The sequence below is a fragment of the Manis pentadactyla genome, chromosome 4 (genome assembly GCF_030020395.1).
Source record: "Manis pentadactyla isolate mManPen7 chromosome 4, mManPen7.hap1, whole genome shotgun sequence".
NCBI classification, from domain to species: domain Eukaryota; kingdom Metazoa; phylum Chordata; class Mammalia; order Pholidota; family Manidae; genus Manis; species Manis pentadactyla.
In genome coordinates this window covers 46,435,790-46,462,518 of record NC_080022.1, presented here as the reverse complement: position 1 = coordinate 46,462,518, position 26,729 = coordinate 46,435,790, and the positions used below count along the sequence as shown (strand labels likewise).

General features: G+C 43.9%; 1 protein-coding gene across 7 annotated transcripts in view; it reads left to right on the top strand.

Annotated features, from left to right (window-relative positions):
* The window catches only part of DAB1 (DAB adaptor protein 1), a 1,149,186-nt gene that overhangs the window by 1,093,605 nt on the left and 28,852 nt on the right, over positions 1 to 26,729 (top strand). For 5 of the 7 annotated variants that reach the window (XM_036911228.2, XM_036911227.2, XM_036911223.2 and 2 more), the window contains 3 exons: positions 22,367 to 22,417; positions 22,509 to 22,556; positions 25,868 to 25,930. In XM_036911228.2, coding sequence (XP_036767123.2) covers positions 22,367 to 22,417; positions 22,509 to 22,556; positions 25,868 to 25,930 — 162 coding nt within the window. The remainder of the gene's footprint in view (positions 1 to 22,366; positions 22,418 to 22,508; positions 22,557 to 25,867; positions 25,931 to 26,729) is intronic. The other 2 variants (XM_036911229.2, XM_036911230.2) reach the window with 1 other exon arrangement.

Genomic DNA, 26,729 nt, shown 5'->3' with positions numbered 1-26,729 from the left:
CTTTCTGGCCAGTGTCCATTTCTCTGTCTCTGCTCTACTGTGCAGTATCTTGAAACCACCAAACCTGACCTGTATGCTGCTTCCAAAATGTGCACATGTTAGTTTTCATGAAAAAACATACCCGAATACAGGCCCCTTTTCAAAAACCCGAGTCTGAAAACAAGAAAACAAGCAGCACAGTGCTGCTCAGGGAAAAAGCACTTCTTCTCCCGGAGGCCTTTGGTTTTAATCAAGCCTCCATGTCACTGAGACACTGGTCTGCTCTTCGATTTGGCCCAGTCCCCATTACACTGTTCCCTACAATTCAATTTATGCCTAAATTGCCTTACTTGCCCCTAACAGGTTTAGATACGTGAGGAAACATGCTCCATTTGCTGCCTTGGTTTTTGTGAATTTATTAATGAGTCTGGCCACACCATCTTCATGCTTAATAGCTTAAAAAAAAAAAAAAGTCAAGCTCCTTAGCCTGACAGACACAGCACACAGGGACCAGCCTCTGCCTGTATCTCTGACCTCCTCCTCGGCAGGTTTCTGAAGGCGCCGTGCCCGACCCCTCTCTTGCAACCACCCCCAACACCCCATCTTAGCTTCATGTCTTGTGCTCTCAGGGAGATGCTTGGACTTCTGCTCCGGACAGTGTCAGATCACCCCTGCCACTGTGCCCCGCATTCCCTATCCTTCCTGTGGTAATAGTCCGAACCACACCATGTCAGAATTCTTCTTCCCCAGTACTTTCAGGAGATTCCTGAGGTCCTTATACTACCAGAGCAGGCCCAAGGCCAGGAAAGCCAGGCGTGACACATGTGCTCTAGGACTTTGTCAGCAATACAGAATGATGCTACCTTGTAGAAGGAACTGATAAAAATCCTTGGTACTTTTAAGGGGAATTTCCTGGTTTTTGGACTCCAAAATAGTCATTAAGCAAACACATTACAGTTTTCCTTGGAAAATGTCTGGGCTGCCGGCACAGACTGCACTTGCTCCCAGCTTGCTCTTCTCACGGGTCCTAGAAGCAGGTAGCGGTGATGCTGGCCCTTCCGTGAATGATTAGCGTTTCTTCAAAGCACAGGCTCTGGTGGACTGGCAGAGGGATGCCACTGGGATCCACTGCCTGCCCTTACTACCTGTGGGACTTCTGATGGGCTTCCTTGTTCTGGGTCTCAGTGTTCTCATCTACCAAAGGGCTCATGGAACCTAACTTGCAAGATGATTTTGAAGATAAAATAGTATAGGTACTGGAAGGTTGACCGTACTCCCAGAGGTATTTTAAATACCCCATGCCCTCCATGTCCCGGGGTCTCCTGTCCTCCAGACTTCCCCTTGTGGACCTGCCTTCCTGATTAGGGTGCATTCCCCAGGGTGCTCCCAGGCTCAGAATCCCAGCCATGATCTTGCTGTTTGCTCCCTGACCTCCTCCATCTCAGCCAGAAAGACAAACCGAAGACAACCAGTTGTGCCTGTTAAGCAGCTTCCAGGCAGCCTGATGGCTACCACAAATTTCCACAAGAAGGCAAACTGCCCAGTGGCCTGCTCCTCTAAATAAATACCCCTTAGTTTCCCTTGCCTTGGGTCCAGGTCTGCATAGAGCCCTGGTAAGAGACTCAGCTTGGAGCAGTGGTTGGGGAAAACCAAAAACTAACCCCCAAACTGGCCTGCTCTTCAGAGCCAGATCTTACCCTCCTGGCCACCTACGTAGGTCCTTGGAAAGCTTTTTGCGTCTCTAAGCCTCAGTGCCATCATCTGTAAAAAGAGAGTGATGCCAGCCTTGTACCTTCTTTGGAGGGTTAAAGGTGACATTTATATAAAACCCTTAGCAGGAAATATGGATTCCATTAAATGAGAACATTTCCATCTGTTGCTGTTACAAGCAATGCACAAGCAAACAGTTCTCCCTGAGCTGAGGACTGCCAAACATTCCAGGTGATCTCACAGCTCCCCTGCCTTATGCCAGAGCCGTCGGCCCATCTGGGATGCCTCTGTACTTTTCAGTGATGACCATGAATTGTTATTTTCTCTGAATGTATCCATACAAGCCAGTGGTCTTGGAGTTTCTTCAATGCCTGGGCTTTGGGGTGAATGAAAGTACCTGCCCTAGAGTTTTTGTGTAAGGCCTAAATGAGCCAAGTGTGAATCAGCACAGTGCTTTGTACAGACAGGATGCAACGGCTGTGAGCTATTATTATTCTGTGTGTTTCCCTGACATTTCTGTGAGCTCCTTGAGGACAGGAATCACTTTTAATCATTACTGTGTCTGAAATAAATCTTCTTGGGATTTCTAATCTCTTAGATTTTGGTGGTAGTCTCTTTCCCAGAAAAAAACACGTGTGCACAGGTAAATGTTTGTAGGCGTTGACGCCAACAGGATTGCTGGGGAGCAGCTCTGAAATCCAGGTTCAGAGCCTCAGTCGCTGACTCATCACCACATATGTGTGGCCAGAAATACCCTCAGTTAGGTGGAAAAATTGGGTGAACTGGGGATTCCAGAGTTTGGGCAGAAGTTAGAATTCCTTGTATTGCTTATTGGTCTCACCCACCTCAGTGCATCAACTTAAATGAGCAAAATTTTGTTTTGATCAGCTGGGTCTCAGTCTCAGACAAACAGCCAATTCAGTCTCTTCATTCTCCTCCCTATGTTCACCCATCCCTGCCCTAGTTTACCCCATGTTGCCCAGTAACCTTAGGATGCTGCACTGGCCCTTTCTTTTTATTCTTTCACAAATAAAAAGTTAGGATGCTTTTGTGTGCTTATTTTATTTTGGACCTGTAATGTCCCCTCTCCCAGCAGATTTGTTCCCAGGGTCACACTATGCTCCCACTCACTCCTGGAACTATGCATTTCAGCTCTTCCTGGTCAAGGCAGCCAGAAGATTTGTACAGGGACTAACCTCTCCTGTAATCTTACATACATGGGTATGTTTATATGTCAGGGTCTCTGAAATCCAATGGTGTAAATGCTTACTGACAGGAATTGAGGGATGGCTAGAGAGACTAGGAGCTTTCAGAAAAGAGGGTTTCACTTGGGCAAAGCCTTGAAGGATGAGCAGGACTTAAACAGGCAAAGAACAGAGCAAGCACCTTGTGGGCAGATCATTGAGGTCCTCCTGGTGCCTGAGTCCATATTGCCTCTTCTTAGCAGCCCTCAAAGCTGATTGATATCAGTTTACGTCTTGAAGAAATGGGGAACATACCAATAGTCTTCCTTCCTGCCAGCTGACAATACTGATCATGTTCTTTAGACAAGTACCTTGGCTTCCTTGGGACTGTCAAAAATGCACATTCCTGAGTGGGAGGAAGGTGTCACCTAAGCATCCCATCACAACATATATTATTTAGTGCTTTTTTCACTCTGTTAGCCATTGAACATGATTCTCACCCCACAGTGGCACCTCAAGTGGAGTGATGCATTCACAGGCTGCTGACATGCCTATTCAGACCCTGTTAGGCCCCATAACACTGAGCTTGGTTGAGACTTAACCTTCACGGTCAGTAGTTTCAGTGACACGGACCTAAACCTTAGCATGACCTGTGACATTTTCACACAAGAATACTCAGCACATTCTCCTCTCCTCCGTCTCCCCCATCATGTAATAGTCTTATGGCTGGAAAAGATCTTTTTTTTTTTTTGAGAGGGCATCTCTCATATTTATTGATCAAATGGTTGTTAACAACAATAAAATTCTGTATAGGGGAGTCAATGCTCAATGCACAATCATTAATCCACCCCAAGCCTAATTCTCGTCAGTCTCCAATCTTCTGAAGCATAACGAACAAGTTCTTACATGGTGAACAAATTCTTACATAGTGAATAAGTTCTTACATGGTGAACAGTGCAAGGGCAGTCATCACAGAAACTTTCGGTTTTGATCACGCATTATGAACTATAAACAATCAGGTCAAATATGAATATTCGTTTGATTTTTATACTTGATTTATATGTGGATCCCACATTTCTCCCTTTATTATTATTATTATTATTATTATTTTTAATAAAATGCTGAAGTGGTAGGTAGATACAAGATAAAGGTAGAAAACATAGTTTAGTGTTGTAAGAGAGCAAATGTAGATGATCAGGTGTGTGCCTGTAGACTATGTGTTAACCCAAGCTAGACAAGGGCAATAAAACATCCACGGATGCAGAAGATTTCTCTCAGAACAGGGGGGTGAGGTTCTAAGCCTCACCTCTGTTGATCCCCAATTTCTCACCTGATGGCCCCCCTGCGACTGTGCCTGTCTTAGGTTGTTCCTCCCTTGAGGAATCTTACCCGTCTCTGGCTAACCAGTCATCTTCCGGGGCCATACAGGGAAATGTAAAGTTGGTAAGTGAGAGAGAAGCCTTATTGTTTGAAATGGAAAAGATCTTTTATCCTTCACCTTGTAATTGCCCAGTTTAACACCCTTTTATGTGATTGTAGTAAACATGAAAGACTTCCTAATTATCGGTAGTAGTCAATGGATTCAGCAGAAATTTTTTTGGCCTTCACAAGAGGGATTCTTAAAAGTTTGGCGTAGTGGTAAATAGGAAGGACACAGGTTGTCAAATTGATGAGCAGGACCTGACATTAATTTCCTTTTGATGAGACATGGATTCAGAAATGGAAAGGAATGATCAGACTCCCGCCCTGAAATTCTTTCCTCACTTGGGGTGTGATTGTTGCCAACCACTCCGACTTTCTGAGACCCATTTTCTTGATCTGCAAAGTGGAAGCGACAGCGTCCTGCACCGATACCTCAGGCTTTTGTGAGGCTCACCAGGCAGTGTGAAGGGGTTTCCTGTGAAGGCAAGGGGTTGCTTTTATGGGCCCTGGGGAAGTAAAGATTGAGGCATGGTAGGGACTAGTTGCCTCCAGTTATCTTTTAGGCTGTCCTATGATTAAGAGAGAGGCCCAAGTTTTATGATAGGAAAGGGCAAATCTGGGCTTCCATTTAAGAAAAAAATTGCAGATCATCTGAGCTGATTTTTAGAGGAAATGACCTGCGTTCAGAGTTGTGAGGTCGCCGTCCCTGGGAGTATTCAAGCAGCAGAGGAAGAGTTTTGTAGGGGATTCCTATATTGTGAAGGTGACTGTAGTAGTGGACCTCAGAATCATTCATCTGCTCTTGCATTCCATAGGCCCCGTGCTCATTATATTCAGTATTTGCCTCATCGCCAGCCTCCCAATATCTCAGCTACCAAGCTAGATACCCCAGAGGTCCCATTTCAGTCTTTATCATTATCCCCCCACTGTAAAGTCACCCACTCTGACATGCATAGCATTAAGTTGTGGCGTTGCCCTGTGAAGGGAGTGCTCTGGATGGAAAGACATTTACCAAGTATTAGAATCAAGGCATCTCACTGAGTAGGCATTGGGTACAGGGTATATGCTTAGAAAATCTGTTCCTCTTTAGTTTCCCTCTGGAGAGCTTAGAACCAGGGTACTGGTTCTGTCTGGTGTGTCCTGAAAAAGAGCCACACTGGGAGAAACTGGTAAAAATCCCAATGATCAGATTGGAAGTCCAGGCCTCCACTGAGTTTCATGCTTTGTTTTATAGTGTCAGCCCACTAGTCAGAAGACCAAGAGCCCAAGGCTAAGTTAGCTGGAAAAAGCAGGTGGACTTTACTAATCATCTACTACATGCCATGGACAGTCTTGGCTTATCTCTTTCAGTAATCACAATCCTGGGAGGTTAAGTATCATTTCCATGTAAAGTAACTGAGGCTTGGAGAGGCCACATAACTCACCCACAATCACAAAGCTGGTAAGTGGCAGAACCAGAATATGAACCTTAGGTTGTTTTGACTCAGGTACCCACACAATTTCCACTAAAACCCATGCTTTAGGGTTAAAGAAAATGCGAAGCCCTCCATGTCCTCAGCCACACTCCAGTCAGAGCCAACACCCAGGCCTCAATTTCTGTCTGCCATCACTCGGTTATTTTTGTGTCCTTATAAGAGCACTTAACCCTTTGGAGGCCCAGCACTCAATCTCTCTCCCCTTTAGACTGAGTTCCATGAGGCGTGCCCAGGTCTCATTCACTCCTGAACCCTCACTCAGCCTGGCACACTGCTTTCTTCATCCTGATGTTGAAAGCTATCTGTGAATCCCAAAGAACAAAACTCAGTGAAAGCAGCTTACCTCTGAAGATCAAGAAGCTTCTCATTCTGCCTCCCTGCTTCCTACCCACCAAATTTCTGTGTGTTTCTGTAGATGTCCCCCAACAGTCAGTAGTCAGTTGATTTTCCTTGCCCTACATTTAATTCGGTTTCCCTGCTGCAAATGTAGGCCCAGTCAATCCAGTGTGAAGAACTGCAGGAAATTTATGGACAACTGTTTCCTAACCCCCACCCCCAGGGTCCATCTTTCATGGCAAATAAATTTTCATTCACAATTCAGCAGTTGGTTTTTCCTTTAGTTTGAAATCTGGATCAAGATGTTCCACAATTGGATTAAATCTAGTCTGAACATTTGTCAGTTTCACTTCCTCATTAAGCACCACATTGTTGAGAAATTGTAATCACCACAGTGCAGCTAACATAGATGTCACAGAAGAGGAGATTGTCCTGAAGTGAGGGAAAGGAATTTGAATCTACATATTCTCACAAATGAAACAGGTTGCCCCTTCTGATGTTTCACAAGTGGGCTTTCTTTTAGCAGAACTTATTGAAAATTGGCCTGAGATAGAATCCTAAATTTCTAAAATCTTAGAGTTAATAGAAGATGGGCCCTTTTTTAGCCTTCCCACCAATGCACAAATCTCACAAGGACACTTGTGAAAAGAGCAGATGAGCATTCCCGACTCTTTGGCTTCAGCTCACCTACGTGCAGTGGCAAACCTTCATTACTTTTGTAATCCCAGAGCTCCAATTGCTAGAAAGTCCTTCTTATTTTTGAGTTCCCTTAGAATTTCTATCCATTCATTCATTCATTCATTCATTCATTCATCCATCCATCCATCCATCCATTTGGCAAATATCTTCCAAGAACTTCTGACCTGCCAGACAGTGTTCTATTCACTAAAGCTATGAAGATGAGTAAGACTGGCTGCTTAGGAATCTTAATGGTTTCAAGAAGATAGATATATAAAAATAATTGCAATCAATATCAAGGCTGTAAGAGACTGTGTGCAAAATGCTAAGGGGAGCATAGTAGAGGGGCGGAAAATTTTGCCTAAAGGAGTTTAATAAGGTCATCACCCAGGGCATAGAGTTTGGGTAGAGTCTTAAAAGATGATGGGCCTTGGCACTGAAGAAAGGGCAGAACAGTACTCAGAAAGAGTGAACTGAACATTTAAAGACACTGAAATATGGAAAAGTCTAACACTTCCCAGGGTCTGATGAATTTTCTAGGGTACAGGACCACTGGATACCTTCATGGCCGCAGGAGACAAGGATGCCAAGTGAAGCTGGCCCCAGTGAGCAAAAGGCCTGAAATCTGGAGCTGAGAAGCTGGGATTTGTTGGGAAATCCCTGATGTTTCAGACAGCAGAGTGACATTATTAGAGTTGCATTTTTCGGGATCACTCACGGTCTGTGGCAGGTGGCTTGGCTGCTAGGAAGACATTAAGAAGCTAATGGAATTATCTATGTTTATCTGTCAGGATAGAGTCAGGAAAACAGAGTGCATACCAGGTAATTTAATAGAGGGAATTGATTGTGGGGAACAAAGGGGTTAGAAGAGCTGAAAGGCTAAATAGGGGGCAGTGGGGCACCCAGATTAGTAATTAGGGACTGCTCTAGCCCATCCCCATGACTAGAAGGACGAAGGAAGGAGCTGGTGCTGCCAACAGGCACTGGGACTGCACAAGGAAATGTCTGGCAGCCGCCAGGAGTGAGGCCCATGGTGAGAGGGGCTGTCTGTTGGAAATTAAAACCCAACCACTGCCAGAGTACTGCCTAAAGAGAGGAAGAAATTCCATTTTTCCTCCCTTCTTCCCACCAGCCAGTTTCCAGCCACTGCCTCCTGTTGGCCAAACCTAAGTGTCACTGAATTGGTAAGGAGCCTGGGCAGTGAGGTTTACAGGAAGCAGCCCCCTGTCATAGAGCATAGAGCAGAGGAGGGCAGGAATGGGTCTGGGGCAAAGAGGTCAAGAGGTTGGCAAGGAAGGCCACTCTGGGTCTGGACCGAGGGTAGGACTCTGCAGATGGGATAGAGAGGTGTGTACATCTGAGTGGATGATCAGTAGATCTGGAAGGATCTTACTGATGTGAGGATGAGAGAAATGCCAGGTCTAAGCTACCTCCAGAGCGGCAAGCTTCGGGAGGTAAGGGAGGCAGGCAGTAGGGGCCTAATGCCCTGTCCCTTCTCCTATAGCTCTGGCATTTACACACTTGCTCTTTTATGTCTCTGACTTCTGAGAGTGTTTTAATATCAGCCTTTCCATCCACTGTCTCCAGGAAAGAGCCAAAGACAGTAGTAGTAACCCCTTGCAGCTTCCTTTCTGTTCCCAGCCCATGACTCACAGCTGGGCAATATCACATCATTGTGAATGATACCTGGCTTTTTCTCCCAAGGTTGTCGAACTGGGCTGTCGTCAGTGGAATCAAGCAGAGTCGTAGATAGTTAAGTCGTTCCTGGAACTTGTTTTCCCCAAGTGCAAATGTGGAATAGGACATGTGGTTGTATAAGTCGTTGTGTGGTGTCCTGTTTGCTCATTTGTGTGTTGGCATGAAACGATGATCTCTCCATTCCTCTGCTAAAATACTTGCCGCTGGTCTCCTGGAGGAGTGGTCTGCAAACTTTTTATGAAACCCAAGAACTTCGCTTCAAATGAAATGTGCCCAGTGACCTTTTATATAAACAGATGTGGCTGAAGCTGGGTTGGAGCCTCAAGGCCTACCCACCTGGAGGCTCTCTTCCCCTCTTTAAAGGAGAGAAGTTTCTAGAAAGCAAGAGAGCCAGGGAAGATAGTGTGAAAACCACTGTCAAAGGAACCCACCAGTTAATTCCATGAGTGGGAGCAGTGGAGAGGTCAGACAAGGAGGTTCTTCACAGTATTCCCCATCAGAGACTTCATTATTCTATAATTGAATTTGCGAGTGCAGATTGGAAGCCTACTCTTTAGGAGACAGTGGAATGCAGAAAGAGCAAAAAATTGAAGTTAATCAGAACTTAATACTTGTCAGATGTATGACTCTAGGCAAGGTGCCTTATCTTTTGGATTCTGCCGAATGACCAGATAAGAACTAGGGAAGAGCTACTTCTCTGAGTTCTGGTGAGAACTAAATAAGAGAAGAGATGTGACTGCTACTGTGTTTGACAAAGAATAAGTACTCAGTGCTAGTAGGCAACATGGTATTGCAGTAGAAGTGTGAGTCTTGAAGCCTGACTACTTAGGCTTGAAATTTTCCCCCTCAGTTCCCAGCCATGTGACCTTGGATGGGTTAAATTTCTCTATGCCTTGACATATTAATTTGTGAAATGAGGATAATGACTCTGGTACCTACCTCAGAGTTCTTTGGAGGACTTGATAAGGTTATATATGTAGAACATTTATGTCAGCATCTGTCACATAGTTAGTGTTCAGTAAATGTTAGCCATAATTATTATTATGAGCTATTGTATGGACATAGGACTATACCAAGTTCTTGAAGACATAAGGATGAGTAAGACCTGGCCCAGCCAGTAGGGCACCTTTAGAGTACTAGAGGGAGTAAAATCGGTGTATAGAGAGGGGGCGGGGGTGCCTGCAGTTCTCCACGCCCAGGCAATAATGTCAGTAAGATCAAGTGTAACTTGAGAGCCTTAAAGTGCAGCTGACCCTGCAGGGGAGAGCCATGGCCATAGAGGGGATCACATGTAATTATAAGTATTGCATGTTGATCACCCGGCCTAGGGCCTGGGCTAGGCACTTACTGTACTACTTCAACACACTTCCCAAACAACTTCAAGAAGTAGGTCTCTGCTATAAAGGACATTAAAGATCAAGAAGCTAAATCAACTTAGCATAGCCAGAAGAGGGATCTCTAAGTAGGTAATCCAGCTCCCTGTGAACCTAAAACTAGGATGACCCAATTGATCATCCAAACTGGGTCATTTTTGAAAGTAGTGAAAGGAGATTTGCTGTTAACACATCAGGACACTAGGTTGTCTCAGGCAAACCAGGATGTAGAGCCACCCTCCCCAAAGCCAGTGAATGCTGTTCCTGCTGGACCAACCTGTCTCTCCATCAGAACACAAGATCTCAAACAGAGATGGAAACTCTTTGCCAGCATCACTGCCTGTGCTTATACAACCACTGTACTGTCCCACAGAGAGGGGCCCTGATGCATGCTTGCTCCCACAGTTGGCATAAATCAGAGTACCTAGAGGTCTGTTACACCATAAGAAAATGTGATCCAGGGGTATCTGTTAACTGCTGCTGCTATAGGTCTTTCATTATTCCTCTAATACAGATCATTAACATTCACAGAACCTTAACTACAGCATCTCTAATGAGCAGAGTGGTAATATACAGTTTCCCCATAAATATCCATTGATGCTGACACTCATTGTCTATTGGTACACTAATTCAGCTTTTCTGGATAAATCATCATGTTGAGGCTCTTTCTTTCTCCCTAACTGCTGTTATTCATGGTTGCAAAAGAATAATGAACAAATCCTAGTTGTAAAAAAGGAGGAAGAGATAAATGAGTGAGCATGGAGAATGATGTTATATATCAGTGACAGCCCTAACCCAATGCATGCAAAACCTGTTTTTGCAATGACTTAGAAAGGAGGCAAGAAGTGAGCATTTGCTGAACACTTTCTGGGGGCAGGGAGTGTATGCATTTCCTGGCAAGCTGCATCTAGTTCAGGGATTCCCAAAGACTGTGCTGCCACACACTCCTTGGTGACACCTTTAAAAACACAACTTCCTGGGCACAACTTCCCTGTAGATCTGCTTTTGTGAGGTTTGTGCATATTTATAGGTAAGGGGAGATTTACAAATGTTCTGCTAGGTTCATCAAATTTCATCAACATGACCACTGTTAACTTTCTCCATTTTATGGATGAGAAGATGGAGGTTGAGATGCTAAGGGGAGGGAAGTGAAGTCTGGTTCTGAAGGATGAGTCCCTCACCTCTCTCCTTGGACGTGAAGATGGCTCCTGTTACAGTGGCACTCCCTCCCTTCTCTGCCCCCTGTTTTTCTGCCTGTCACAGAGTTCTGTCACCGTGCCATCGCATTTCTCTCCAGCGGATTAACAGCTCTCCTTATCTCTAGTATTATTCCTCTTTCCCACATTGCGTGCTGTCAGCCCAGTAATCGGGGCTTTTTCCTCCTTTCCCTTATTTTTAATCTCACAGCCTTGTCTCTGCTATGTCTTTGTTGTCATTTCTAGTCACCTTGGAGATCCTGGCTGCTGTTCCCCCTGCAGTGCAATCCGGCCACCATCTTCCCGAGATGACTGGGGTGGGCCGCGGCAGGTGGGCTTCTAAGCCGCTCGCCACGGGTGCTCCTGCAGCACCTGTACTTCTCACCCTAGTCTTAAAACACAGATGGTTGGACACCTTTTGTTCTCCTCACCAGAATACAATGGATAAGAGCACATAATACTCCAAAGCTTTCACTTTGGTGAAAATCCTAGCACTACCATTTACTAGCTGTGTGACCTTGGACAAGTTACTTCACCCTTCTGTACCTCAGTTTCCTCCCTGAAAATGAGGATAACAGTAGCACCTACAATTGTGATAATTAAGTGGGTTAATATATGAAAATACCTTAGAATAGAGTCTGATACACACAGAGGAAATTCCGCTTAAGCATTAGCTGTATCTTGTGTGACAAATCCTGCCTGGACAAAAAGGTTTGAGGTCTCAATATTACTATTTAGCCTTCTCTTTTATCATCCGACCAGAGCGGACAGTTTGGGATGTGTTCTAGAGATAGAACCGGCATTTCTTAATGAGTGATTGGATGTCAGTGTGTGGGAGGGAGAGACGAAGAGGAGCTTGTACATTTGGGGCCTTACCATCTGAGCTGGGGGCATTTATACACATCAGGCAAGAAGGGAAGAATGAGTTTGGAGAGATAAAAAGTTTTCTGGATGTGTTAAATCTGAGTGGTGGACAGAATGAGACATCATCACCTCACTGATTTCAGGCAACGAAGGGGAACAGTAGTAAGATAGGTACTGGCTTGACTTCAAATAGTAAAAAAGGTTGCAGATTGACTGCTGTCCTTGAGCCACTGGAGGATCTCACTGATGGGTGGGTGGACTGAAGAATTCAGGTGAAAATACCTTCCAGATATTAGAAGGGCTAAAAGGATAATATAACCCTGTTCTAACAATTTTTTCTGGAACATGTAGTATTTCTAGTTTTTTTGTGTGTTTCCTAGCACTTTCTTGAAATTAGAACAGGGCCATTCTACTCTGATTGCAGAGCCTCATTAGGTCAAATGACAGAGTGAATGTAACATCCTTTCTGGAGTTTATAATAGCAAATGTCAAGTTTCATGAGTGAGCCAGTATGTGTGTGTGTGTGTGTGTGTGTGTGTGTGTGTGTGTGTGTGTGTGTGTGCATGTGCACGTACACACACATATATGCTGAGCATTTGAAAACACCATATGGACTGCCATACCCTCTACTTACTAAGTCATGCTATCACCAAGTTTCTATCTGTTCAGTTTTCTATTTTCTTGCATAAACAAGTTCATCCATTTACTCCTTTTTTTTTTTAACTTGTCAGTTCAATATAATTTCCTTTTTTGTACTAGCCACTGGCTTATCTAGATACTAGGAAAACAAAAATGAATAAGGTACAGTTTCCCATTCAAGGAACTTAGGCTCTACAAGGTCGCCATCTGTAGTAGAGAAGAGAGAAGTCATCGGCCATTACAAGTGGATGTGTGTGGTACCCGGAGGAGGATGACCTAATCCATCCTGAGGGCCTTGGAGCAAAGCTTAGAAGAGGTGACTAGAGCCAAGAGTGTCTTAGCTGTGTGACAGTTCTCCTTGTGGATGAGGACAGGGATGGTAGCCAGTCACAGGAACAGTTTGTACCAAGACCTGAGAGGTCTTAACAGAGGACATGTTAAAAGGACATGTGAAACCAGACACAAAGTTACGAACCATTTGTAGGTTGGACAGTCAGTCAAGGACAGTTACCATAATGCTCTTCCAGACTTCCTCTGACTTCAAACCTTTAGGCTGCCATCTAGGCCTAGTCTGTTAATGAATTTGACCCTCAGTGAGATGACCATTTCTTTCACTGTTTTACATATGAGTTTTCCTTAGGGCCTTAGTTTCCTTGTTGTAAAATGTGAGCCAAGTTTCTCTGCCCTGACTTACTACTGTCTCCTGTTAGTCTACACAACTGGGAGGGGAATTGGGATGGGGTAGAAAGGAACTAGGCTAGGAGTTGGGAACTTGGGGTTTCATTCCAACCCTGCCATGAACATTATCAGGATGTCCAAAGTGTTGGGAGCTTCGGTTTCTTCATCTGACTAAAATAAAGGGTTGAGTTGGCTTACAGACTTCTATAGCCTCTCCTAATTCTACTACTCTGCAATATTCTGCAATCCATAAAACTGTTCACCATGCTGTCAAATAGGTGCTACAAAATATTCCTAAAGGACAGTCCACAGAACTGTTGACTTAATATTTGTTATTTGACTTAATAAGCAGACACTAATGGTGTACTTACTGTGCATCAGGCACCATGCTAATTAAGCTATTACTTTAAATCTTACCCAAGGTAGTCTTCACATAGTCTTGTGAGATGCATATTTCTCTAATTTTGCAGCAAAGAAAAACTTGGGATGTGCGTAAACTAGTCAAATTTCATTCACATAAAGGAAAATTCTCAGATTGGTGGTTTGCCATAGAGAGTGGGCTTCAGTCCTGTGAATGGCATTGCTACAGTGAAAGTGGAAATGCTCAGTGTGCTTTCCCTCTTGTAACACTCCTTGTGATCTGACCTGGATTGGTTACCCTCCAGTTTCCCTAACTTGGCTGTTAGAGCTCAGAGAAGGGGCAGCATCTCAGTCCTCACAGTATTGGCACAGCGCCTTTCTCATAGCGGGCATTCAGGAAATGTTCATTAATTATTAAATGAATGCCTTGCGGTTTGAATTCAGGAATGAAGAAGTGGATAAGGAAATGAATGCCTGAGCATGTAAAGCCTGCATTCTTCTGGGGAAGAAAAGGAAAAACATTTCACATGAAACGGCTGTCAGAGCAGCAGGCAAAGCCCTCCTGACTGTTTTTTCCTTTGCTGTGACATCTCTCCATTTGTGATTTTCTCTGATTTGCTCTGCACTCAGCCTGAGCCTCTGCTACTCGCTTGATTTCAACTCCATCCAATATTTCTTGTTACCATTCGGGTGCCATCTGGACCACAGGAATAGCCTCTCCAAGAGGAACACGCCAGCGAAGAGAGAGATGACTGGCTCTGCGAAGCTCCCCTGCCCTCCTCCCCAGCAGTTGTGTTGAGATCCTGTCATCTGCTGACAGGAGCCACTTTCACATTACTGGGATTCTCTTTCACTCCCTCTTCAAAGTACTGAATGGATGCCAAAGCTTGTTAGTTTTTTTCAAAAATCTTGAGTTTTTGCTAATGTGGAACTAGAGTAATAGTTTTTTTTTTTTTTAAAGGGGAAGGGATAAAGGAAGAGCTAATTAAAAACAAATCATTACAAGCTTTGGAAAATCATTCCCCTTTGGTTTCTAGTTTTGTCTGTACATTTATTACCTGTACAGGGCGGTTTGCTCTATTGACAGCCATAAAAAGTTGCGAAGTCATCTTGCAGCCTGCCCCCCTACTCCCTTGACAAAAGGAGCTAGAGCCAGGAAGGGAGCCCCACATTCTAAAATCTCCTTGTGGCATGTCAGAGCTTTGGGATGAGGTCATGGGCTGGGACTGGGATCTAGAGCTCGGGAAGTTTCTATGATACACGCATGAAGTCCTTCCCAGTGCTCCTTAGAGAAACCCGCTGGTGAGGATGGTATTATCAGTGGTTCTTAATTCCCATCACTGGACCCATTGGGGCTTCACCTTAGAAACAACTGTGTCATCATCTCTCTCTGTGATCACTGCCTCACTACAAGAGCATGATACCATAAAATACCCAACACCATTACTGCCACTGTCTCAAAATGTTAGCTGCTTCCAGCTTCCTGGACCCCTGAAGACTGGGTTGGATACCGTGTATTCAGTAATAATAACGATAGTAGTAGTAACCCATGTCAATTCTGAAACAGACACTACAGACTAAAGGCTCTATGTGAATTATCTCTTAAAACACCAATGATATGATAATTACCTGTTTTCTTTCCCATCTCCCTCATGTGATATAAGGACAAGGACTGTGTCTTATCATAGTTGCTCAATAAACAGACATGGAGGGAATGAGCGACTGGCCGTCAGCCTTTTGACAGCCGTCACTGCCACCACCACCACGCCCCAAACACTGGCACCGCATTTCCTGGGCATTGCCACCTAGAGCTGCTTCCCTTTGACGTGGGTAATGTGATCAAACTTACTTAGCTATGAGTATCTTACTGCATGATTATCATCAGCCTGCGTATCACACTGCCAACTCCATCCTTGTGTATATTTTCAAGAAAATAATAGATATGTCTATCAAAATCTGGGCATGAAAACATGGAGTGCCAGCCGAGTTCTGGAATGGGTATTAGGAATGGAAATGAAGAACAGAGAAGAGAAGGGCACGGGGTAGATAGAATGAATAACGTGGCTGGTGCCCAGAACAGTCCAGCCCTGTCAGTGCTGCTCACTGGGCACAAGGCGCAGCGCGGATCCGCTCTGGGCAGTGCGGGCTCTGGGCGGACCATGTTCACCTTCAGCTTCTCCTCCAGGTGGCTTCCCCTCTTTGTAGGACCAGGGCTTCCCAGACTCTGCAAATGACTGGAACTTGCCTACCCTCACCCACCAAGCACATCATTCCAGGCTATCCTCCGTCTCTCCCAGGCCGGTCCTTCCCTCCTTCCCTCCCTTCCTTCTCCTCTTCCCTCCCTTCTCCTCCCTTGCCTTCCTTTCTCTCCCTTCCCATTCTTCCCTCCTTCCACTTGTCCCTCCCTCCCTGCTCCCTCCTCCCCATCCCTGACTCTCTCTCTCTCTCTCCCTTCCATCCTTCCTTCCCTTCCTATAATTTTGGAATGTGAACTGGTATCACTGAGAGTTTACTCTTGCCAATTGCTATGCTAATTATTTTCTCTTTTTAGCAGTTTTATTTTTATCAAAGTACAGTAGACAATGTTATATTAGTTGCAGCTGTACAAGGAGACAACTGCAAAAAAAAATAAGTGGGACTACATCAAACTGAAACGCTTCTGCACAGCGCAGGAGCCGTCACTATGGCTAAATCATTTTGTATACATCAACCTCCTCACCCCTTCCTCTCAGCAAGCCTATCCTGTAAACATTATTATCCCTATATTTTTAGGAGAAAACTGGGCAAGAAAGGAATTTATCCAAGGAAATGCCATTGATGAAGCAGCAATTTGAATTGAAAGCTGCTGTTCCTGACTTCCCTCTTTCCACTCCCCCAACCTACCTCTCCTAAAAACATCAAATGTCTCCCCTTAGGAGTAGCCACTGTTTTCAAATGCAAGCAAATCTGTTTTCTTGGCATTAGATTATAGTTGGGAAGCTCAAAGTCCAGAGTCAGAGTCCTTAGCCACAGCTGTCCCCTGTTCATTCACATTGGCCTAATCAGGTCCTGTGGGCACTCTGACCTTCATCCAAGGGTCTACCATTCTCATGACACCCGAGCAAAACAGAAATAAATTCCTTTCAGAGTGTCCTTCCTGACTTTCTCCTTACATAATAAGAAAGGCCAGTTCAACCTAAATGTTCATTAATAGATGAATGGCTAAAGAAAATGTGACATATACATAAAGTGGAATATTTTTCAGCCTTAAAAAATGATATCCTTCCATATACGACAGTTTGGCTAAACCTTGTGTGCATTATACTAAGTGAAATAAGCCATTCACAGAAGGAAAAATACTGCATGATACAAAATTTGAATATGATATGAAATAGTCAAGCCCATAGAAGCAGAAAGTATAATGGTGGTTGCCAGGGGCTAGGGAAAGAGGGAAAGAGGGAAATGGGGAGTTGCTATTCAGCTGGTAAACAGTTTCACTTATGCAAAATGATTAAGTTTTAGAGATCTGCACTATACCTATAGTAAACAGGACTGCATTGTATTCTCTACAGTTTGTTAAGAAGGTAGACCTCATGTTAAGTGTTCTTAACACAATTAAAAAAAGATGAGAAAAAGGCCATTTCAAGGACCAACTTGATTTTCAGGAAGCCAATGTAAATATTTCATTGTCCAAGGATTTGCAGAAATATCCTACTTGTGTGTACTTCCTGGGAAGATGTAACTTTCATGATGAGGTCTAAGCATTTCCCCCTTCTCTCTAACCTTCTGGGCAACCTTTGGGACCCTCCTGAACCAGTAGCTGGAGGAAGGAGAGCCATGACATGCTAAAATGAGGCTCAACTTTGAGTCATTAGAATCAGTTTTTCAGTCATTACAGAGACATGTTCTCAGAGGAGACCAATTCCTCTCTTAGGCCAAGACATTGAGCCCAGCAAGACCACGAAGTTCCAAATCTCAGTGGGCCTGGGATGTGTTGGCATTAAGTGGGATTCCATTCTCTTGGAATAATAATGAGGCTTGATGGATTTCCACTTGGAACATGAATATTCAGTTTCTTTAAAGTCCCACAAATATCTGGCTGTGGAGTAGCTCAGGCCATGGAAAAAAACTTACATATCCAAAAGAAGGCTGCTGTTTTTGCAAACTGAATTTGATTTCATGGCACTGTCTAAACATAGCCAAGAATTCAGTTTTGAATAAGGACAGACTAAGTCTAGTATTTAAAAAGAACTCAGTTGACCAGAAGTATTTAATATGTATTACCCAGAGCTGAACTATTAAATATAGTAGCCACTAGCCACATGGAGCCATTTAAATTGAAATTAATAAAACTAAATAAAAGTTAAAAGTTAATTCATTGGTCACACTAGCCATATTTGAAGCACTCAGTAGCCAGAGTAGGTGTGAGGCTACCTATGGGTCAGTGCAGATACAGACCTTTCCATCATCATAGAAAGTTCTGTCGGACAGTGCTGCTCTTGGGAGGAATCATCTAATCACATCACATTTTCTGTCCTCCATCTCAACCCTCTCCCACCACTTTGTTTCTTCAGTTGCCATACACTTTTTCCTGTCTCTCTCTGCCAAGAAGGAAAACAGTTTTTTACTCTTGGCTAAGTGACAGAGGGCAAAAACTCCAAGATACCCCAGAAGGAATTAGTCTTCATTAGCATGTGTTTTCTTGGCTAAGTCACTCACCTGGGAAAGGCACTTGCATTTAAATGCTTGCAATCACTAGGTGCCTTAATAGTACCCGCCTCGGTGCAGTTATAAATCACTGAAGTTAAACCATTTCTCCTAAACTTTCTAAATGGGTAATTCCTTCTTTTGCAGCATTGGCCTGAGTTCTGAGTTTAGATCTAGAGGCCTTGAGCCCCCCTGTCCTACTCCTTCCCATCCCCAAGCTGGGATGAGTATTCCTGCTTGTGCTCTGAGCTTCAGGCAGCAAAGACCATCTATTATTCATCTTTGAATCTCCAGTGCCTAGCCAGCACACAGCATGGGAAAAGCACCCAGTGAATGTTTGTTGAAGAAATTAATTAATCAATTGTATAATCAATCAAGATGCCTTCAGTTTTCCCAGTAGGACTTTCACTAATTATTCCTACAGAGAGTTCATTCCCCAGCACAGGAATTCACAAGTCTGGCTGCACTTGAGAATCACCTGGGGAGCTTTTAAAAACTACTGATGCCAGGACCCCACGCCAGATCAATAGAAGCCAAATCTCTGATGGTAGGGCTCAGGCATCAGTAGTCTTTATAAAAGCTCCCCTGAAGGATTACACTGTGCATCAGGGGTAAGAGTCATTGCAGTTTCTGGGTTGGTAGTTGTAAATAAGTCTTCCTCCTTTTGGATGTGGTTACCCAAATCCCATCTCAACCTCTGTCTCTTTTGCTGTAAGAGTAGCATGAATCTGGTCTTAACAGTTAGTTCCCTGATTCCATTGTGGGATTACAGTGTCCCCACTGATCCAAAAAAGAGATTGTGGGAGTATAAACTCCCTGTGGAAGCTTTATTTCAGTGTCTTAATGAAGACTCAAGCTAGAACTGTATTGGAACAACACAACAAAATCTCTTCCTTGAGATCTTCACGGGTGACTTAAGTCATGTGGAAGTTTGCTGTCATACAGAGATTTTAAAAGTAGGATACAAAGCTGCATGCATGCCATGATAGTTAGTATGGAAAGTGTATCTCCAAGGGGAGAAAAAAGATTTGAAGATAAATGAACAAAATCTCTAGTAGTTGCTGTGGATAAAGCAAGGGCTTGGGGAGTTGGGAGATTAGGGAATGGATTCCAGGTCCTGCCCATGAGAATCAAATGAGAGAAAGGGCACTGGCTGGAAGGATCTCCCACTGGTTGGTGAGGGGCACTGGGTGTCTCTGAAGGCTGCTCCAAATAGGAGGAAGAAATTTCAAGAAATGACTAAGCCAGGATCAAAACAGGAAGGTAGCCACAAGCTCCAAGCACTAAGGTATGAATGAGATGCTCAGGCAAGACTGTAGCCAGAAGGAAGATGAGGAAAAAGATGGGGGGTCAAGTATGGACTGAGGGGTTCTGAGCCAAGACCAGGGAATGTTGGGCATCCTTCCACATGGGCTGGCCTGTGCTCTCAAGCAGAGGTGGTTTCTAAAGAGGGGCCCAGCAAGATTTTTTTTCCTTCTTCCTCTTTGTTTTTCCAACTATCATATAATAGTTGCCTAACACTAATAAATGTGTGCTTGTGCATTGCAAAAATGAGCCAAATGAAATAAGATGATGAGAAGACACTGGTAATTGCTATTTATTGAGCAGCTACTGTGTGCCAAACACCAAACAAGGCATTGCACACACATCTCAGTTAATCCTCTCAATAAACCTGAGATGATGTTATCATTATTATCCCTACTTTAAAGATGAGAAAACTGAGGCTACCTGACTTGTCCAGGATTGCACAGCCAGCATGTGGCCCAGCCAAGATTCAGTCCATATTGGCACACCTCCACAGGGATGCATTTGCTCACACGCCCAAACCAAGCTTCGTCTGAATTTATGGAACTCGTACCCTGGCTCCATACCTCCCCTAAGGCTACCTCCTCTGTCACCAGGAAGGCGACAGAATCGTGCCAATACTGGCTATCCTCACATGTTTTCATTATGTGGCAGGGGTTTTATGAGACTCTACCACAGGCTGTTTTTCAAATTTATTTAATTCATCCATCATGCTGTGAAGCCATTTGCTTCTTTATATTGGACAGATGTAATGAGATTTTGGACACTAAAAAATGTTTTTATTAAAAGTTATGACCCAGAGCTAGTTGGTAGAGGCTGTGCCATAAATCCCTAGAAGTGTGTGAATTTATAAAGGATGTAGAGACATAACCTTAACCTTTTAGGTCACACCATAGATTACCCAATCATTTAGACTAATATTGTCTCACCGCCACTCCCTCCATCTGGCCAAATAATAATAATAACAGTAATTTATGTGGTTATCTGAGGTGGTTGCTGCTCCTCCTCCTCTTTGCCACATATGGCTCCCGGCAAGCTGGTGCCTGGTGGAAGCAGGTGGCTGATGACAGAATTTGCTGGTGGTGGCTGGTGGTGGGCATGGGTATGCTGGTTCTCCTGCCCTGCTCTGCAGCCCTGTCTGTACCTGGGCCTGATGATGTGACAGTCGCGTCTTATAGATGGGTTGAGATCCTGATTATAGGTGGTAGTTGCTGCACTTCTCTGTTGCCAGCAGGAAGCACTCCTCAGAATTAGGAAATGGCACAATTGTTTCTGTTCATGCATAATAACTGCAGTTTTATGTCAATATTAGATTTGTATTAATGTTACTCTACTTGGAAATCACCCAAAGAATAATAACAATATAGAACAATAAAGTTGTTCTTTATATAGAATAATATAGAATAAATAATAGAATAATAAAGGTGATATAGAGCAAAACATGATCATTGAAAGCTATATAATGATATCATATGTATTATCTATAACATCTATTATTGTTGTGACTTTGTTAAATGAATATTTGTTAAGTAAAGTTCCGGAGTATCAGATGGTGAGTGCAGTTCAACAGAAGACCAAATAGTAGAAACAGAGAAGTTTATTATTCAGGTCCTGGCGGACGTACATGACATGCCTCAAGGAGTCATGCAGGGAGATCAGGGAAGGGCACAGGGTGACAGCCCCTGGGATATGCCTTCATTAGGGCCAAAAGGTGAACGGCCTGTGGTTCCCAGACTAAGGCTGGAGTGGTCTATTCAAATGAGAAAAAGGGTTTTGGTAAGCTTCACAGGGGTCTTGTCTAAGGGGCACACAGGAGGGAAGCTCTGGAGGTGGGGAGACTGCCCCCCACAAGGCCACTGGGACAGCAGACAGAGTGAGAACTTACATCAAGAGCTTACATGTACTTATGACTCTGCAGGCTGTTTCATGGGGCACTCGTCACCAAGAAGCCAGTGTCCATTCAAGGTTCCTATGGGCAGTTTGGCTGCACAAAATGGGTGTGGAGGCCACAATATCATGCAGTAACTGAGCAAGACTCTCAGTGATTATAAACAGTAAAAGAAAAAAATAACAATTAGATTTGGACACCTGCCAGCTACTTTTAAAACATGCATTCATTCAACTGTTTTTGAACACTGCTGTGTGTCAGATCCCTCTGTGACAGCTGGGGATTCAGGAATAAATACAGCACAGTCCCTGCTTTGGGAAGCTCACAGTTGTAATCATGCAGGTGATGTACTATTTTTCTCAGAGAATTTTGAGCTCATAGAATCAAAGAGTGCTTCATGGAAGAGGAGGCCTTTCCACTAGGTTTAAGGAATTTAGTGAGTTTTGAGCTTAGAGATGAGGAAAGAGCCTTTAAAGCAGAGAGGAAAACACGCACAGAGGCACTTACGAAACCAGCTGTTCACAGATTGCTTGCAAGTTACGTTTGGCTAAAGCGCATGGTAATATTTTTTTTCCTTTTAAAACAAAAATCTTGAGTGTGAGCATCATGCTCTTGTCTATTGCCACTATTGAGACTGCCTGGGTGATGTCTGTAATTGCAGGGACATAGACTTTAAACCTACAAACTGACTGCTGTATTTCTAACCAGGCCCGTGTTTTATCATCTGCTTATGCTGGGAACATATTCCAGCGTTTTCACAGTCCATTGGCAACTGCTCCTGCCTACCGAGACTTTGGGAGTGTACACCATAGATACTGTCATCATTAAACTCATAAATCCATGTCATTTGTGTGTCATTCACTTCATCCTCATTCATCATCCCTTACGCTTTCAGAATGGCCATTCGTTTGAAGATTTTGAAGAACGGTTTGCTGCAGCCACCCCGGTAAGAATGAGGGGGCCTGTCTGGTTAACTGTGTCATGTCATTACCCCATCGTTCATCCTCATGCTTATGAGTGGCGCCTTGTGGTTACAGAACAGAAACCTGCCTGTGGACTTTGATGAGATTTTTGAGGCAACAAAGGTAAGGTCTCCAGGCTCTTGAAACTAATCTTAAAACAGCAGTTGTCCATCACTCCAGATGTTACTAGGGAGCCATCAGCTGTTCATAGCAAAAAAAAGCTGGGGAGGGGGCTGGCCAGATGGTGATATTGAGCTGTCCCCTCAACAGCCAGACTACTCCATACCCCCTGCCCTGGCCTTGGTGGCTTCCAGTATCACTGTTTACCCTGGAGAAGGCCCAGGGCCTAAGGAAGGCAGCAATCTGCCATCAACAGCCACACTCCACCTGAAGACACCTGCAGAGCCAGGAACGGAAAGGCGAGTAGGCATCTCAAGCTGACCTTCCAGGTGACTTCTTCAGATAGACGTGCACCACGGTAGACCTTTTAGGGACCCTGGCTTCTGGTTAAAGAGTATTGTGGGGCTGCCCTTCCACTACTTAGAAGACTAACCAGGGCTTTATAAAGTGGTAGGTAGGTAAGCAAGATGCTGCTTGGTCTGTGGTCCAGTTCTTTTATCTGGTTCTTCATAAGCAAGTCATTCAACCTCTTGGTCTCAGCAAAATATAGATCATAGGAGAGATATTTATGCTGCCAACATCACAAGGCTCAGCGAGCATCAAACATGGTGATAATGTATTGGAAAATGTAAACTGTAAAATGTTTTACAAATGTGAATGGTTTTATTCTCTTGAGGCCATTAAAATGATTAGTTACCCCAATATTGTCAGATGGAACATGGCTTATTAGGTTACAAATGAAAGGACCAGGGTTAACATGGGGAGGGGGCTTGTGAGAACAGATATTAGTCCACATTCTCAACTACATATAGTTATTAGAATTATTTTTAATTTTATGGCCTAAGAATCCCCTTTTTCAATAAAATTTAATTAACTCAGTTTCTATTTAAACAGCAAATCCAATGGAATGAAATAACAACCTATGTTTTATGCCTCTGCATGTTTTCCTCATTTAATCCTTGAGTGAAAATCATCTGGCAAGAGGAAAGTCTATATCTCAAGAATGAAGGTTATTTTAAAAGTTGTGCTTAAGAAGAAAATTAGCCAATCAATTATATTTATGATGTTAGTAAAAGTGTAGCATGGGTTCAGCACATTTGAAATGTAAATTGTATGACTTAATCATTAATTTCATTTCATTATTTTCCTACCACTGAAAGTGGTTGTGGGCCATTTTAAAAGCATTGAGCACCAATTGAGAGAGGTAGCTCAGAAGCTTCATTTGAATTAATTAAATCGAATTATTCCTTTTATGAATTCAGGAGAGCACCTAAAGGGTTGGCATAGTTTCACTGAACAATATAAAATATCGTAAACATGCTAAAGAAGGCTTCCTGAAGATAGGCAAGTATTTGGGAAAGCACCTTCCATGGCCACTTCATTATCATCTCTTAACTCTGGACTGTGATCGTATGAAAGAGAATCAAGTCAATGAAGAGTGGGTGGAAAAGACTGGAATGCATGCAAGTCCCTCACGATCTTACTCCTGTGCACTCTGCCAGGCTTGTCTCCTTTCTCCTCTCTCCACCCTCCCACTGGTTACAGCAAACTGCGTAGGCACCAATCTGCTTGGACTGTTCCAGGCTGCTGTTCTTTGTGCTCATGTATGTTCATCTGCCTGGATTCTCCATCCTCTTCTTGTCTTGGTTGCCCCGCTAACTGCTCCTTTTCTTCAGGATTCAGATCAGGGCTGTTTCCTTTAGAAAAGCCTCTTTAAACTTCTTTGCCAAAAGCTGGCTGAGTCCCCATCTCGGTTCTCCTGCAGTGCCCCATAAAGACCTGTGTCGCCATCCCTGCCACACTACCTTGAAATTATCTACCTCTGTGGCTCATCCCCATCAGACTGTCAGATCCCTGCAGGCTGGGACTTGGCACTTCTCATTATTATGTTGCCAGCACCCAGCACTTAACAGTTGTTCAGTGTGCACAGGAAAAACATTGTAGAGTTGGGAAGGAAATTAATATGTATAGGGTCCTACTGTGTGCCTGGCACCATTTTCCAGTATGAAAGCTTAAGGGGAAGAGTTTTAAGTGTGTTTGTTAACCAGGCTAAGCTGCTTTCAGAAAAAAAAAAAGCCTTTTGTGCCTTCTTACCCAGGTTTAACCAAACCTAAAAGAAAGTCCTGCTAGTAATATTGTCAATAAATCTGCAAAGGAGGTACTGTCACTTCCCCTGCCCAGTAAGAAAATAGTAGCTTGGAAGAGTAGCAGAGGTTTGAAGTGAACGTATACCCAGATGTGGGGCCTTTTCTAGCACTCAAAGCACACATACTCACTCTTCAATAGGAGAGAACATTCCTTTCTTTGTGTGAATCATAGAAATCCAGCCATACCTGCTTAGAGGAAAGTGAGTACAGGCAACCTGTGTGGCAGGCAGGCAGACTCCCCCTCTCATTTCTATAACTGGGGCTTTATGTTCCCCCAACTAGAAGCTACCACCTAAAATCCAAATATGAGCAGGAAATGTTTTTCCCTCATTGGTCAGGTTTTCACAAAGCATGTGATTGTATACTTTTAAGTCAGGACGTTAGGTTCCTGGCCATAGACTTCCTGCCATCTCTGAAGGTGGAAGTGTATGCTGATTAATTCGTAAGTGTTTCTTAAAGGGTTTTTCTTCCGCTGCTATGGATGGCCTTGCTCAGACACTCTCGTATGATGGATGGGAATATAGATGATACTGTGTTTGCAGTGATGGAGTTCCTAGGAATGATTAATAGTGTATGTACTGAGCTGTTTTTGATGCTCTTCCTAGTATTAAATGATATGTTTTCTTTTCTTTCAACTACATTTTTTTTTTATCCTGAAGTCCAACTTTTCAGGGACTGTCATTTGACTGCATGATCTATATGCAGAAAATTCAAGTCCTGACCAACCCTGAGATCACCTCTGAGAGTCTCAGTTGATTCACCTGCAAAAATGGGATGATGATTTGTACCTCTCAGTGTTAGTGTTATTGGGAGTGTTTACTGAGAAGTGGCCATAAAGGCATGTCCTGCTCTACTTTGCACTTGGAAGGTACTTTGTACATGTGGGCACACTCCTGAAAGAAAAACATATGATGAGATTGCCTTCCTGCCTTTATCTCCTGGAGAAGAGAGAGAGACAGTGCTGTCGTTTGATGGTAAATAAGTCTGAAGTGGTAGTATTGCTTATTTATGGCAGGTAGCTAAATCTGCATCTCCTTCACTAAGCCCAGGTAAACAGCCAAAAACGCTGAATCTAAGAATTGATTCTGGCTGTATTCCAAACGGTGGCTTTAGGATTGTGAGGTATTGTAATGACCAACTGAGTATATTATCTTTTTTTCTTTACAGGCTGTGACCCAATTAGAACTTTTTGGAGACATGTCCACCCCTCCTGACATAACCTCTCCCCCCGTAAGTATGCCGTTCCCCTCAGCCCCAGGTCCCTCCCTGTCCTTCTTCAGCCACACAGTGGCAAGAAGATGGGCTTTGGGTACAAGAAGCCTGCTAGTGGACTCTTTCAGACTGCATGATTTGGGCATGTTAACTAGCAATTCTAAACCTTAATTTCCTCTGCTGTTTTTTTAAAGGAATTATGAGACAATTTCACAAAAAGTTTTGTTTTGAGAAATAAATGAGACAATGCATTAGTAATTATACGGTATCACCTGAGTGCTTGTATTATGCTGGGCAGTGGAGAGAGACGTAAATGGGATGTGGTCCCTGCCTGCAAGGAGTGCATGGTCTAGTTGGGAATATGGGCAGGAACCTCAGCAGGACCACAGGCACCACGAGGCCTTCACTAGCACCTAGCCAGAGCCCATGGCCAGGTGATGCGCCCAGCAAAGGAAGTGTCTTTACCCTCAGCCCTCCAACCCCACCCTGCCGGCTGTTTCTGCCGTTTCCTCTCTCTTTTCCTTCTTCTGTATCTCTTTCTGTTTCCTCCTCCTTTTAGCCTGCCTCTTAGCTTTGCTGAGCTGCTCATGAAGCTTCAGACTCCCAGCTCTAGTTTCAGCCAGTCATTGCTTGCAGGGGGACAGAGATTGCAGGGAGCCCTAATTTGAAAGTGAAAGGAAGGGAAAAAAAAACGAAGCAAAAGAGAATCCCAATGCTTTGAGAACGGGATGCATTCAAAGGCAGCCCTGCAGCCAGTGCAAAGAACAGAGCTGAGATGGCCTCTCCTGCCCCTCCCCCTCCCTGCCCACTCCCCGGA